Raw genomic sequence first — 16,897 nt, 5'->3', positions numbered from 1 at the left:
GGGTCTGCTGCAAGTTTTGTGCTGTCGCAGCACTGGAAGTTATGGTATAGATGCAGGAACCTGGCAGTTTAAGATATATATTTCTAGGAAGACTGGGAGTAGGGGAGTTGGGGAGGCTAGGAGACCAACCATGAATCTGGATCATGACCTATAGCATCTCTCTTCAAGTGTGTGTGTGACTAGACGTCTCCATACTAGATGTCTTGAAGCTTCACCAGGCTCTTAGCTCACTTAGTTCCCCAGGGTATTTTTCAGACTGCCCTCTGCCATCAGACACAGAGACAATGCTCCTTCTCATATATGTAATAAACAGTATGCTGCATTGCCGTACAGTACGTTTGCTAAACCTCTGCTTCTCTCCTCTGCTTTTACTTTCTCTCTAATCCCCCTCTTGAATGATTTATTTGAAGGGTGAAACTAGGTAAACACAATATGGCTGACACACTCATCTACACCCCCTGACCTCCTCTGCTTCTCTTCCTCTCTCTGTCTTATCTATTACCTTCTCTCCGTTTCTCTCTTCCCTTCCATCCTCCTTCGTTCTCTTTATTTTCTTCGGGCCTGCCCCTCCAGCTCCAGTGTCAGCACTTCTCCTCTCACCATGAGCGTGTCGCTGTGCTTTATGAATAAATCGGAGTGTGTTTGACTCCAGCAATCCCCAACTGCTCACGAGCCCCCGCTGCTCCTCGCGACCAAAGACAATTTGACAGGCTTTGATTTTTACAATGTGTGTAATGCGCTAATCTGGGGATTAGGTTCATATTAAAAATGCCATCCCCATAAGGAAGGTACCTGATTTAATAGTTTAATATTGTTTATTTGCTTATAATAGTCTTCGTTACCATATAATGAACCGTCTAATTTCAAAGAATACAGAGCATATTGTTTTCTTTCTGAGTGTAATGTCAAAATGTAGACATCAATATCATGTCTGTGCATTAGCTGTTGTGCTAGCTAGCTTAGCACTAAGACCGTTAACAGGAAAAATTGTGGTTTGTCACAAAGTTGTATAGGACACACATTACACATTTTGTTACATGTGATGGCCATGTTAGTACATGGCCATTTTAGCTTACATGCTAACGCATCAACCATTGATGGAAAGCGGCTATCTTCTTATTAGCTAGCTAGCTAGCGACTGTTGAGCTTGCAATAAGGAATCACCAAGTGTTGTTTAGAATTGGAGGGTGAGTGCTAAGCTAGCTGTTGATGGTCAGAGCATACTTACAAACCATGGCTGCTAGTTAGTTTTGCGTTCAGCAGGCTTCAGAGGTCTAATAAAGCCCCCTAGTCACAGTATGTATTGACTCCAGGTCCTATGGCTGTGAGGAAAACATGACATTTGGTCGAACACAACAACGTTGAAAATTGAATATATAATAAATGAATATATAATAAATGAAATAAACAGGGATATGGTCCACTATTATAATTTATAAACATGCAACACATACAGTTCATATGCTCTCCTAAAAGCCACCACACTTTGATGAGTTTGAGAGAAAGACTGGAGAAACAGATATAAAAAAAGGAAAGATGTTCACTACTGGCAAGGGTAAAGGAGTTTATTGCTTGTTTGTAATGTAAAAAAGTTGCGTGTTTGATGCTGTAAGTATTTTTTTGACAAAGAACAGTTTATATGTTTGCCCAGCATTTCTTTGCTGGTTGCCAGGCAACATCACTCTAAAGACACTGACTGCGAGGGAAGTTGCTGCTCTCAGCCATTGTTCACCAAGATATGGTTACACAATGTAACTCGTTCTAAAACCACTTATCGACGCTTTGCACACCCTTTTGTGTATGGATAAAATAGCATATTAATTGTTGGTAGGCAAACTTCTGAGCTTTAAAAGAGAGTGTATACAGATGAAACCATCTATAAACGTTGCTCCATCCTCGGTTGGACCTCAGCAGGTTCAATCCTGCCGGGAGGTCTCTGTGTTGATTAGGTGAAAGTGTGTCATAAATGTACCGTACCCTTGTCACATTGTCTAGAGTATTTTTGCAGGCCAACCTGGAATTGAGCATCCCTAGGGCTCCCTTGACAAAAATAAATGGGATTCTTTTGTTGGATTTTGGAATATTGCAGAAAATAAGATCTGTGGAAAACACAAGTTCAAGATACTAACTCGTTTCATGTTGTTAAAATCTTGTAAGGTTCGATTATCCACAGATTTTAATGCGGGAATCTTACCAAATCTCATAAAAGAAGAAGTTGACTGGGCATTGTAGCGCAGTAACACATTTTCTAAATCAGAAATCCTTTATTTGACCCGCAACGAGGAAATGTACATTATTACAACAGCAGAGAGAAAAATGGCTAAGTATGTACAAGTTATTATAACACAATAAGTACACAACTTAAAGAAAATAGCAGATATGTACACCATGGTAATAAACGTGAAATTGCAGATGGGTATATTGCATGAAGTTTCATATTTACAGACAGTGTTGTTGCACATCAGGGGTATTCCAGTCGATGTGAGTGGGGGGTCTACCAGGGGCCATGGTGGTTGTATAGCCTGACCGTTGCAGGAAGGAATGACCTAGACCTAGTTACGCTAGTTAATGACATGCTTGTACATTTTACATTTATCATAGTGCTAACGCCTTCAAGTGCTAGTCCTATTTAGTCACTTTTTAGCAACAGCTTTTTTTTTTTAAACTGAGAAGTTTCAAACATCCACAATAAGTGGTATTTACAGACATATTTTTAGTCATTCAAATCTCGGAAAACTCGTCTAGACGGATCATTGACATTGAGGAGAAGTGTTAAAAAGCGAACTAATTTCCGTGTATAAGACTCATTCCTGCACCACTCTCTTGGAACCAGCTGCAATGCTTTGAGCTGATAGACCTTTGGCTCCAACTCCAACAATTGAGAATTGAGATTGATATCGATCTCATCATCTCACTTTCAGAAATAGAGCCAAAAAAAACCGAAAGACATGTGATTAAAGTTGTTCTCTCCTTTCTTTGTTTCCCTAGATGCAGATACTTGACAAGTTCCCAATTGAGGGAGGGCAGAAAGACCCAAAGAAGAGGATCATCCCATTTCTCCCAGGTAACAGTGTGCTCCAGAGCTCCCAGTTATCTGAACAGGCTCCCATATTAATAATGTATGGCTGGGAGGGGGGGGGTCAATAAGAGCTGGTTTACTGATGCCTACCTGTGCTGCATGTGTGTGTACGCATGTGTTGTTACCCTGTTAATGCTGACTCGCCACTTTCTGTGACTTTCAAATTCCAGCTGTTTTTGCATGCAGGCATGTTTGCCAGTGTGATTTATTTTTCCCGATCAATTTGAATGTTGTGTCTTTCTGGCTGACATTGTGTGTGTGTGTGTATGTGTGAGTGTCCCAGCATTGATTGGAGTCCTTCCACACATGCTTGTCTCTGCTGCTGTAAGTCGGCGGCTGACATTCAGGCTCATGGCGACCTACAGAGTGGCAGTGATCGATGGTGGTGTTTGTGGAGGTGCAGCGTCGGGGGCAGAAGGGCTGACAGCGATTCTGCTAATCACAATCATGTCCTGTGTGTGTGTGTGTGTGTGTGTGTGTGTGTGTGTGTGTGTGTGTGTGTGTGTGTGTGTGTGTGTGTGTGTGTGTGTGTGTGTGTGTGTGTGTGTGTGTGTGTGTGTGTGTGTGTGTGTGTGTGTGTGTGTGTGTGTGTGTGTGTGTGTGTGTGTGTGTGTGTGTGTGTGTGTGTGTGTGTGTACACCTGTGTGTTTGCCATGCACATTTCTGCAGATTTATTTGGTATTAATATGTCTGTTTACTGCGGTTTATTTGAGTTGATGCTCTGTTTAAGCCCTGCAGCTGGTTGCAGCATCTACTGTAAAAGCTCTTCCATCTCCCCTCTAGCCCTCCTCCTCTTTCCCTCTTTTTCTGACACACACATTTGGAAACCACCTACCTCTTTTCTATGAAGACAGATGCAAACATTATTGACTGTCTGTGTTCGGTTGAGGATAGACTCTTCTCCCCTGCATGTATGACACTTGGGGGATTCAATAAAGGACTAACTTTCTATTATGGGGCATCAACTGAAATGAAAATGTTGCCTTACAGAGATATCTTGGTATCTAGGGCTGGGTATTAAACCTCAGCACTATTTTTGCTACTAAACAAAAGGGCCGGGGTGGTTGATGTTCTTAAGGTTAGTGTTGAATGACTTTGGTAAATCAATCAGACAATCAAATTGTATTAATACAGCCCAATATCACAAACTATACATATGTCCCAGGGGGCTTTACAGTTTGTACAGTATACGACACCCTCTGTCCTTAGACCTTCGCATCATACAAAAAGAATCTCCCAAAGAAACCCTACAATTAAAATATTTCTTTTTGAGAAAAACCTCTTAAAGACAAACTGAGGAGAGATCCCTCTTCCAGGACAGACAGATATGCAGTAGGTGTCATGTGTATATATTACAAAATATCCAAATATTAGAAAATAATATAATGTGTCTATATATAAAACATGGAAATGAAGATAAATCCAGGTGGATGTAAATCTTCTGGGTGCCTCCGAGAGTAGTTAGTTGATTTGTAAAAAACGGAAATGAGTTTGCATTTGACCACTTCCAGTTCCCTCGTCTTAAAGTCAACATTTCTTAATTTAAAAGTGTCTTTGGTCAGATGCCTGAAATAAGGTCTGTGCAAGCTAAAGAGATGTTCACAATTCGTTTAAGTCGTGAAATACGTCAGTAAACACGCCACTGGCAAATGTCTGAAGCTTCTATTTGTCTTAAAAACGGTGGTTGCATAAATACCTTAGTTAATGTTACCCTCCAAAATGTGTAACCATTGAATCGTTGACACTTTTCAGAAAACTCTGATGTTGGTTAAAAAAAACATATTGCATAAGTAGAGCTCCTTAAATAGGAGATCCATATACGCTTTTCTACGCTTGCAAAAATGAGTGCAGACTAGGGTAGGGTAGTGGTGGTGTGTCTTCGATGCTCCCCCTGCGTGGGATGAATGCAGCATGACCCATGTGTGTTCAATCCTATTTGTTATTTTAAAAGCCATGTCACAGGCAGAGGTCATGGAATCCATAGGAGGACAGCTGGGGCCTTGAGTCAGGGGCTGAGGCTGCTTTTGAACCACCAGCATAGATTACTGACATCTGCTGCTGGGCTGGGGGAATACATTCAGCGATACCTCACAGCTGGTGTATTTGTAGGGATGTATGTGTGATTATTACACCTCTTAGTTGAATACTTGCTTCTGATTGGTCAATCTGGACAGTCAGTGGTCTGTTCTCTTTTGATAGCAGACTGCAGCTAAGGACGCTCTTATCTTATGTGCAGTCATATCAATTGGCAGAAATGTTATATCAGCTGTGGCCAAAAATATATCAGTTTCCCTCAGTCAAAAAACATAATTGAATACCATTAAGTTTCATATTTGTGAAAAGTAGGAAACGTTGGCTTTGTTGGCTGAACTGTCCCCAGTAAAAAGAGAACAAGAAAACAAGAGAGGTTAAAAGACTAAAATCAGCAGAAGACAGACAGCTAGTAAACACTAATAGGAACAGCAGAAGAAGACAATACAGGAAGTAAACACTAAAGGGAACAGCAGAAGACAGACAGGAAGTAAACACTAAAGGGAACAGCAGAAGACAGACAGGAAGTAAACACTAAAGGGAACAGCAGAAGACAGACAGGAAGTAAACACTAAAGGGAACAGCAGAAGGCAATACAGGAATTAAAAACTAATGGGAACAGCAGAAGAAGACAATACAGGAAGTAAACACTAAAGGGAACAGCAGAAGACAGACAGGAAGTAAACACTAAAGGGAACAGCAGAAGACAGACAGGAAGTAAACACTAAAGGGAACAGCAGAATACAGACAGGAAGTAAACACTAAAGGGAACAGCAGAAGACAATACAGGAATTAAAAACTAATGGGAACAGCAGAAGACGACAATACAGGAAGTAAACACTAAAGGGAACAGCAGAAGACATACAGGAAGTAAACACTAAAGGGAACAGCAGAAGAAGACAATACAGGAAGTAAACACTAAAGGGAACAGCAGAAGAAGACAATACAGGAAGTAAACACTAAAGGGAACAGCAGAAGACAGACAGGAAGTAAACACTAAAGGGAACATCAGAAGACAGACAAGAAGTAAACACTAAAGGGAACATCAGAAGACAGACAGGAAGTAAACACTAAAGGGAACAGCAGAAGACAGACAGGAAGTAAACACTAATAGGAACAGCAGAAGAAGACAATACAGGAAGTAAACACTAAAGGGAACAGCAGAAGACAGACAGGAAGTAAACACTAAAGGGAACAGCAGAAGACAGACAGGAAGTAAACACTAAAGGGAACAGCAGAAGAAGACAATACAGGAATTAAAAACTAATGGGAACAGCAGAAAGAGACATACTTGAAATAAAGACTAAAGAGAACAGCAGAAGAAGACAGACAGAAAGTAAACACAAAAGGGTTTAAAGACTGGTTATTAGAAAATAACATTTTAACAGACTTGGACATTTATAAAAACCTTGATCAGCATTGCCGTCATTTTAAGTTACGACTCAGTTCAACGGATGACTTTTTCTTAGATTGAGCAAAACAGTAATTCTTCTATCAATAAAATCATGTTCAAATCAATATGTTGTGTCAAATTAATGATTTATTTAGTAAGTTGCTGTGTAATAAGACGGATGATTTTCAATCAGCGAAAAGAACCCTTTCAGTGGTGACTCAGGTCCTGTTAACCCTGTCAGATTCTTCCATCCCTTTTCCATCTTTTCTGTCTGTTAACTCCTCTACCTTTCCATCTATCATCACCATTTCCTTCACCTCCTCCTGATTTGTTTCTCCTTTCCCTCCCCTTCAGGCAAAATCCTGTTCCGGAGGAGTCATGTGCGAGACGTGGCCATGAAGCGGCTGCGTTTCATCGACGACTACTGCAGGGTAAAGAGACCTTTACTGTAAACATCCTTCAGTTCCTCATCTGACTCTGGGGAATGTCCTTCAGCCTGCGAGGGGTCAAAGGTCCTTTCACAAGCTCTAAACACAGCACATTGAATCAAATGTGGACGTTGAAACCTTTAACTCGCACTAAAGAGTTTGGTATCTGAGATCATCTGAGAAATCTTAAGAGTGGTGCTGCGTCTCATATTGCATGCATCTGTACTTGCACTTGCTGATATAAATGCATAAATGTGTCACAATGTGAAGTATGGCATGATGCACCACGAGTACCCAGATTGTGCCCTCGTAACGGTCCAAACATTTAGTGAGAAACACACTTTGCACACTCCACGACCGGCATTTTGGCTACATAACGAAATTACGTGATTTGCTAAGGGACGGGACATTTCCAACACATCTCTAAGCAGTTGACCAATCACAACAGAGCCGGCCAGCTAACCAATCAGAGCAGACTGGGCTCTGGTTTCAGACAGAGGGTGAAAAGAGGTGCTGCAGCACAGGCAGTATGAGAAAAATAAAGAGCTTTCTGAACATTAAAGCATGGAGACATGTCACAGTAGAGACACTAACACCTGAACATGAGCATAATGTCCTCTTTAAGTAATGTAGCACTATACTGATGGAAAAAAAAAAGCCACTGTTATTTTTATAGGGTAAATTTGGTACAGCGAACAATTGTTGATAGCAAGCTATCTAGCTAGCTTACATATTGGATCATCACTTCTGGAGCTGCTTTTAATTTTTTTATTAAGACAACACTACACAGTCAGAGTTCACTGCAAGTGCTCTGAGTGCAGGCCATGGCAGTTTACTTAGGGAAGTATCAGATTTGAGACACAGCATCAGTAATGTGCTCTTACACTTCAACTCTCTGAGGGTGCAAGAGCCCCGGCTCGGTGGGGAAATGTTATGATCTTTTCCTCCTACAGTCAAAGGGGGTTGTTTGTTTTCATGTGTGCCACAGTCAGAGAAGTGGGGCGACCTAGTTGTGCATCAAACTTATCCGTCACTGCACTACATGAGACAGACTTTGAGCCCTTCCATTATTTTCAAAGTCACGCTCACTAACGGCCATTTCCCCTCGTTTGCCACACTTAGTAAAGAAAGTTCTCCTCCAAATTAACGCCACCTTCCCAAAGGACGAAGAAACCTTGGAAATGGCAGCCTTTTGTCATTCTTTATTTCAAGGGAGACTCGCCTTGTCACTTCCTGTTCTCCCTTTTGTTAGTGTTTTATTTGATTTATGCCAGATTCAGATCCATTCATCCCAACATGTCCTTCCTTCCTTCCTCCTTTCCTCTGGTAGGAAGAGGGTGCATAAAATCAAATGTTAGATTGTTTCTATACACACAATTAGGAGGCAGAATTGTTGCCAAGCATTAGGAAAAGGTTAGCCCCAGAATTGGCTCAGTAATTGGAACCAAAAAAAAAGTTTGAAACCGAAATGCAATCACACACATCTGAAATGAACCTGATCCTTAGCTCAGCACACACAAAGGCCTCCTCATTACCCAAATAACCTGAAGCACTCTTATTTCTACAGTTGCTATAGCGAGACTGTTTTTTACCCAGTGTGCCGCACTGTTTACTTCCTGCATCCTGTTTATGAGGCAAACACGAGTAATTACTCCGTGTTCTCCAAGGACCGGCTCTGTGGAGATTGCAGGATGCTGAGTCCGGTGCACAGTGAGATACGGCCTCTTCAATCACGACCACAACAAGGCCCTTTCTCGCTCTATATATAATATATAGGATCTGATAAATGAAATATGAAGGCAGCTTGGACCGTGGTGATTGAAAAGGAAAGTCTGTACATACGTTATGGTCCAGCACCTTTGCTCTGTACATGAGCTGATGCATCATTAAATATAGATGGTTAGTCAGACATGTGATCCTCTCTTTGACTGCAGAGGGCCTTTATTAATGAACATACAGCAGTGGGAGGATGCTTTTGACCATTTGTGGAACTATACCTACTCCTGCACATTGAGACACAATTATTTTCCTAAAAAAGCCAAAAAATCTTCGGAGGCTCTGAGATGCAAAAGAGAACATTTCTCTCCTGTGTTTATGACTTCTTAGTAAGTGAACAGTATTGGTGATGTATTGTAATTGAAGCCCCTGTTCTTGACTTCTTTAAATCCTAACCTTGACACGGTTTTGAATCATATTCATCATTACGTTTCTAGTTATTTTCACCATAAGATTTGAGGTCTTTGGCCAAAATGTTTTTGGATAACTCGTATATATATATATATATATATATATGCTATAGAAAAAGATTTTGCTAGAATAAACTTTTTTGATTTCATGCTATGAATTTCTTTCATCTGAAAAGAAAATGTGGGTAAAACTGTTTATTTTAATTTTTTACTTGATGTAATATTAATTGAGTTTCCATAAAGTAAAGTTGGAACTGCAGAATTGGGTGATAATGCTCTGTTGGTTACAACATTTGATATATTGTAAATACAAAAACATTTTCTATAAACATGTTTGACCCCTTGTTCTCTCTCTGTCTCTGTCTTTAGGCGCTGGTGCGACTCCCCCCTCAGATCTCTCAGAGTGAGGAGGTCCTGCGCTTCTTTGAGACAAAAGCCGAGGACGTCCACCCCCCTGTGGAGTGAGTGTCATACACTGCACTGTGCATACACAAAGACACAGTACACATGTACACATACTCCATGTATAGACTAATCCACCATCGGATATGTGTAGCTATGCCATCATTATTGCTGTGCTAAACTCACCTGAATACACTTTTACGGCCAAACACAGAAAACTACGGTGGTCGACAGGACCAACGGCCCAAAACACTTACATTTGGAGAAACTTGCTGCACTTGCAAAAACTTTGCATATAAAAGAACAAAAATACATATGCAAATGAAAATACATCTTCACCAACTTGAGAAAACATGTGCAGCATTTACTAAAAGCACTGCCTAAACGGAATGCTGCAAATACAAAATGCTGCAAGAAGCTCAAAACACAAAAGAAAGAGGGTCACTAAAATAAGATGCACACAGCTGGGACCGGAGCGCTTGTTGATGTTTGAGGATTATAAAGTTGCCAAGTTTAGTCAAATAGGTGAATGTTTTCTAAATGTTGCGTATGTGTTGTCTAGTTGGTTAAGATGTTTCTTAATTTGCTTGTATTTTTATATTTGCATCCTTTTTAAAAGTGCAGCGCGTTCTATATCGTATAGGCTTCGCCCTCTAAGGCTATCGCTATTGGGTAATCCCACTGCGCATGCGCAGCACTGACAGACTTAATCCACGCCCACCTATCACGTGGGCCCCACCTACGGACTCACTTCCGTATAAATAGGAAGGAGGCCCGACGATCTGCTCCCATTTTTCTTCAGCACTGCGTTGCAGAAGCACTGTCAGGCACAAGCTCTTTTCAGAGCTGCAGGCTAAAAAGCAAAGATCCCTCTTCTAAAAAGCTTTTGTTCCAATTATTAAGATGCCAAACAGGATACATTATGAGTTACGACCGACGCTCACGGTGTGAGTCCTGCCTGGGTTTGGAGCACGCAAACGCGGCTCTCACTCCCCAGGTGTCGTGCACTCATTGTGTCCGTCTCCCTCTGGCCCACAGACAGTGGAGAGCGGACGCCGAGGATGATTGGCTAGTCCAGGAGTCTTATGCGCACAGCCTTAAGGCGTTGCACGGAGGAATGACAGTGGAAGACATTTGCAGTGCTGCATCTTGGTCTTCCCCCTGTTCTTTTATTTGAGGGATGTCTCCCATTCCTCTCTGACACACTCAATACTGAGTGTCCTGTCAGAGTGAGAAATGTCGGGGACTCAACTGTGCCCTCTCTCCTGCCTGTCGGCACTCAGAGAGCTGCCCTTTTTCCCTCTTTTATCGTTTTTAATAAGTAGGTCTCTATTTTTTATAACGACAGGTTTTTACCTTCATTCCCTTATGGAGGATATTCATTTTTTAAATGCTATATTTCCAGGGACTGTGATGCTCCATTACGCATTTACTGTCACCTCTCGGCCACTGTAGATGACGGTAAAATCAGTGTAAACAATCAAAAAGCTGGGAAACCTCAAAGATAAAGTGAAACAAGACAAGGCACGAGGAGAGAAACATTTTCAAAGTAATACAGGAAACACAAAAACAAGATCATGACACACACATACAGTATCTAAACTTGTTGAAGTAATCACTGCTTTGGTTACACATAATTGCTCTGATGCTAATATACCTAGCACACACACTGTTTCATTTTGTGGGTCTTAGCGTCTTTTGCATGTCATTGTTTCACACATCGGCCCAGAACTTCAGCATGGTTTGAGCGTGGCTAAGCTCATTAACTTTCCGCCTGTTCCCACTTTCTAGTCTATTCCCAAATCAGGTCTTTCTCTTCGAGTTCGTTAAAACCTCCAACAAGGCCGGGCTGACTGGGGGGTGTGGGGTTGCGAGATGGAGAGGATTTGATGGATGTGAATTTTGGGAGGACGAAAATGACTTGTTTCATAGCAGGAGATAGCCCCTTTGGGTAGTTTTTAATTAGAGAACACACTCTCCTCTCCAAACCTCATAGCAGTATCGCACCATTCATTTATAATGTGTTACTGTATGCATAGAGACAGCTGTACCCGAGGCCCTGTAACTCTGGTTAGACCTAGGATATGTCTTTTTTTGGTGTTTTAATTACTTTTCTCAGTATTTTCTCCTCTGCTCCTTTACTGTCAGTCTGTAGTTTTGTCCTCTGATTCTTTCCTCTTGGTAGATAGGAAAGGAACAAAGCAGGCAGGATTTAGTGACCTCTGCCTGCCAGTGTTTTTCAGCAAAGTGTAATAGGGTATCTCTGCCTATCGCCCTTCCTCCTCTAATTCTTGGTGTCCAACACGGCCTCATAAATTCAAACAAACGCCAATGCGGGTATTTTTTGATCAACATCTTTCGTTTCCTCGCTGTACACAGCTCTGTACACAGCTCTGTATACAGCTCTCCATCATGCCGGTGTTCTCATTTCTCTCTTACTGTCTTTCTGTCTCTTTTGACTTATGCCCTTCATCTCTTCCTATCCTTTTATTATTTTTCCCCATATGCATCATTCTCTTTTCCTTCTCCAACTCTCTTGTCACTGACTCTCTCTATGTATTTTGTAGCATAAATGAATAAATCTTGTTGTGAGGAGTCGTGGCAGATGAGGTCGTATACACATATGATGTGTATACATGCCAGCCCTATTTATCAATCACACAGTAGTGCACAGACAAATTGGGAATATTTCATTTTCAGCTAATTTTAACATGTAAAGGAATTTAAGGATTTCATCAAGAAATTCAGAAACACAGTAAATCCGACATATACATGTAATGCTAGCCAAAGTACCCACAAATGAATGTATAACAGTTGTATTTTAAACTTGGCTTACAATACCGTGTTGGTTAGCCTACTGTAAGATGCCATGTATTAACACCCGCGTTTATGATGAATATAATACTATGTATTCAAATATGAATACATAGTCGTGACGCACAAAGATACTTTGGTAACAGTAGCGTTGATGATAAAAAAAATTATGTCTGCTAATATGTTGGATTTATGTTACATTACATTACATGTCATTTGTTAGACGCTTTTATCCAAAGCGACTTACATACATTCAGTTCTGTGGACAATCCCCACAGGAGCAATTTGGGGTGAAGTGTCTTGCCCAGGGACACAACGACATGCTGACTGCAGTGGGACTCGAACTTGCTACCCCCTGATTCGAAGTACAGCATTCTATCCACTTAGCCACAGCCGCCCCATTATGTGTATTCTGGGACATTGTTTTGTTTTTGAAAAATAACGTATTATCGAGCAATATTACGATGGCCACTCTACAGAATTTTACAGTTAAACATTGGGAGCCAATATTAAAGAACCATGCCCTAAAGAGAGCATTTATAGAAAAAATAAAGGGTCTAAGGATTGACCCTTGAGGAACTCCACAAGTCAGAGCAGCATCATGAGTTTCTTTATCAGCATGGCATCCAGAGAACTAGTAATTACAGGGTGCGTACGGGTGCTGGAAATCCTTGAAAATGCTTGAAATTGTACGAGGTGTTTTCAAGGTTTGAAAAGTGCTTGAATTTTAGGAATGGTACTTGAATTTGGGATAAAGTGCTTGAAATTGTAAATGCTTTACTTCGCTTTTTAGATTAAAAGAAAATAAAGAAGTCGGAGCGCGCTTAATTGCTTCGCTTTTACATAAAACAGCTCCGCTCCGGCCTTCCCGCGCAATGCGCGTGACCGGCAAGTGTTTTTGTTACGTGTGTGACCTGGGCATTCTGATGAGAGTGATAGATGACAGTATGCCAGGAGGTTGCCGTTTCAACGAGCGTTGGCTAGCAGAAGACAAATACAAGCCATGGCTAAGACGAGGGTCAAGCGAAGCCCAAGAGTAGCCTCCTGCAAAGTGTGCAACAATAACGATGCGAGAGAGCATTTTAGATTAGGCTATCGTTGCATGTAAAATACATGACACTTTTCTCTGTGCGCGGCAAAACAAGCTCGCCAAAATGGCTTCACTAGTCTGGCAGTATTTTAAGTGTCCGAAAATGACAATAAAATAGCGGTATGCAACGTGTGTGTGAAGCAGAAATCCTGCAGCTCCACCCGCTGTGACGGACCGGTGAGCGGAGCAGAACACACATTAAGAGTTAGACCTAACACACTTAGCTATTTGATCTACCTCTGGAACAAGCTAAACTAGTTATAAATATATTTATTCTTCACTGTCGGGTCGCTCATTACTGGATCAGTGAGCTGCAGGAGATACTGACGGGCTGTCAGGAGAAAGAGAGAGGAAAAGAGAGCGATATCGGTATCGGCCGATACTGATTCCGGCGATCGGCTCCAAAATTGGCGATTAGCATCCCTAATAATTGTATATGATATGTTTTATAATGATTGATCATGAAAGTGTTATCAAAGCTGGTAAAGGTGCAGCTAGTTTGAATGACTTTGTATACTACAGAGTAGCTTGTGAATTTACTCCAGGTGGAACTAAAGTCTGATTTAACACTTGATTATATTTCACATCATTCATCCACATCTGTAAAGTAACTAAAGGTATTAAATACATGTAGTGGAGTCAAAGTACAACATTTACCTCTGACTTGTGTTTACTGCCAACCTAAAAGTACCTCAAAAATAGTAATCAATAATATATTGAAAAGTTATTTGGCTGATTGTTTTATATTGGCTCAGCCAGGTTATATGGGATGCCCAGTCTACGTACAGATGGGTCTCATTTTGAAATATTAAACTTAGTTTTCTTTTCTAACATTTTTAATTTTTCATCCTCATGTAGAATGCTATTATGAAACACACATTTGGTTGTTTATAGCATAAAGAACATCTGATTTAATGTGAGGTAAGGAAATAATCATTTGAGTATAAGTATGTGTATATAAATATGTAATTTACAACAGCTGTAAGATGCTTGAAAAGCTTGAAAATGCACCTTGAAAATGCTTGAAAAGTGCTTGAATTTGACTTTGGAAAAGGTGTAAGAACCCTGTAATTAGAAACATTTATAAATCATTATATAAATAATAGATTAAAACTGCAACTTTCAACAAGATTGGACTACAACAAGACCTTAACCTACCTCAGTCGTAACTTTGTTAACAGTGACAGTAAATATAACTTGGGTCTTGTCGAGAGAACATCTGGTTGGGCTCTCAATCTGAACATTACTTTATCCTTGCTTGTTTATGCTCACCATCCACAAGCTGACTGTTCCCTCGCTCACTGATTTCCCAGGGTGAGCACACTAATCGCCCGTCAAAAAAACTGACAGAGTGCTGTCAAAAGGAATTTGCGTTAACGTGTTGTTTTCGTGTTAAGTTTGATAGCCTCTAGAAAAAGGGGTTTCTTCCATCAGTTGTACTTAACAAGAACAAACTTTCTCTAACATTACATTTTGATGCATGGTGATGCAAGAGAATACTCTGGTTTGCTGGTGTTGGACCTTGCTGCATCTTACTGAGTACCACAGTATCCTAATAAACAGACTCAGGCAATGAGTGGGCATCTCTGGTTCTCCTCCTACCTCTCTGATGGGACCCTCAGTTGTTGCTGGTAACCTCTGCCCGAGAAATCTTCAGATTAAATGGAGCCAGAACCTCCCCTGGATTCTTTGTATACCTACAAGCCGTGTCTCTGTCTTACAGAAGGAAGAAATTACTCAGGGCTAACAGCTTTCCGTAAAAAAAAAGCCTTCTCAGTTAATGGCTGGTAAGACGTCATGATCTGACTGGCTACATTCAATGGGTTCCTTCCACTCCCTACCCATAACCCATCTACTAAATGATAATGAATCACGGGGGAGTGTGCTCAGGTAGGTGATTCGCCATCGATTTAAAGCGGGGATTGGAGAGTGTGTGTTAGTAATGTGTTTGTGTGCAACTGCACATGTGTGTCCTTGAGTGCTGTGGAGAAAGCAAAGTGATTTGAAACCCTGAGAAGGATGCTGGAGAATAATAGCAAACATCAAATACTTAACTGTCTTTTAGATCAAACCTGGTTGTTTACCTACATGCTTGGTACGATTAAATGTGCCACCTAATTGCAGCTTATTAGCTTCCCATGTGCAACTTGTTTTGTTAGTGTTTTCTTTTTGGAGTGTTGCTTTGACCATTTCTGCCGTCCATCGTTTACGGCCCGTCCACACGGCGGCGTGCATTGAAGCTTCAACGCTTCTGCCCATTCACTTTGAATGGGGTGACGTCACGCTTTGCCGAACTGCATTGTGGTTCCGTCGCTTCGCTTTGCTCGCGTTGCTCGCTTCAAAAGTTGAGCAATGTTCAACTTTTGAAGCTTCGACGGAAGCGTCAGCCAATCAAATCATATGCCAGTACAAGCTCAAGCCAATCAAACCGCGTGCTTGTGTGTCCGGGCCGGGAGATTCATGTGATTGGTTGTTGGTCGAGTTTCAGACAAGCCCGCCGGCAAGCTTCAACGCATGCCGCCGTGTGGACGCTGCGTTACACTGTTGTGATGAGAGCCATCCATGCTAACTTGTATCCAAAGAAATGCACACAATATTGCGTTAATGCCCTGTTTGCTAGCTGCTAGATATCTGCTCTGCTGCATCACAAGGGCTCAGCTCCACTCACATTTAAGCTTTTAGCAATTTCTTTTGGATTACACAGGTGTATGATGATGTCGTCACTGCCAAAATTGCGATGGCTATAAGAATGGGGGACGTTCCGTAGACTACGGCCATATTTATACATTATATGGTTTAAATGGCTCGTATTTCTTTACTTTTACAGAATTTATAGAGCACCTAGACCTGCTAATTAAAAAAAAAAACTCATATGTTACAATATGGGATCTTCACAATTAAATCTAGGTGTTAGTTTGGACCAATAAATGGACATTGACATGTTAAGTGTCGGAGATGATTTTTCATGATTTTGTTTCATCTTATCTGAACTAATCTGTGTTAGCAAAATGATCCTGAAATACTCACCAGCTGCAGGCATGTGTCAACAGAAAGGTTTCTAATTGGTGTTTGTTGAGTGTTCCTCACTCCAGGCTTCAAACTATAGGACATCTTCATTTTGGAACCATCTCATTTTGGACCTCAGATTTGTGCACCTTTAAATAAAAGAAAAAACAGCTCAAGTCCAACCTGTCTTGCCTTTAGTGAAGCACTGTACGACACTCTACACTTGAAAGGTGCTAAATAAAGAACTTCCCTCCATCTCCTTCCCTCCCAGTCTCCCACTTCTGTCTTTCTGCTCGCAGCCATCTGTCTGTTCCACTCCGTCTGCTGCGAGCAGAAGACAGGCGACAGACTAGCCAAGCTGTAATGGATAAGCTGCTCCATTCCCCTAACTATCAGGATCAATAGCACTAACTGGAGACAGCACAGCGCCGCACCGGCCTCTGCGGGGTTAAACACTTTACGTGTGTC

General features: G+C 41.3%; 1 protein-coding gene across 2 annotated transcripts in view; it reads left to right on the top strand.

Moving 5' to 3' along the window:
• sh3pxd2aa (SH3 and PX domains 2Aa) overlaps nt 1-16,897 on the top strand; it is a 126,172-nt gene that overhangs the window by 34,077 nt on the left and 75,198 nt on the right. For both annotated transcript variants that reach the window (XM_034130892.1, XM_034130883.1), the window contains exons 3-5: nt 2,989-3,064; nt 6,858-6,934; nt 9,487-9,578. In XM_034130892.1, the coding sequence (XP_033986783.1) occupies nt 2,989-3,064; nt 6,858-6,934; nt 9,487-9,578 (245 nt within the window). The remainder of the gene's footprint in view (nt 1-2,988; nt 3,065-6,857; nt 6,935-9,486; nt 9,579-16,897) is intronic.

The sequence above is a fragment of the Trematomus bernacchii genome, unplaced genomic scaffold (genome assembly GCF_902827165.1).
Source record: "Trematomus bernacchii unplaced genomic scaffold, fTreBer1.1, whole genome shotgun sequence".
Taxonomy (NCBI): domain Eukaryota; kingdom Metazoa; phylum Chordata; class Actinopteri; order Perciformes; family Nototheniidae; genus Trematomus; species Trematomus bernacchii.
Note: the sequence above shows the minus strand (reverse complement) of the source record. Positions and strands in the feature narration are given on the sequence as shown.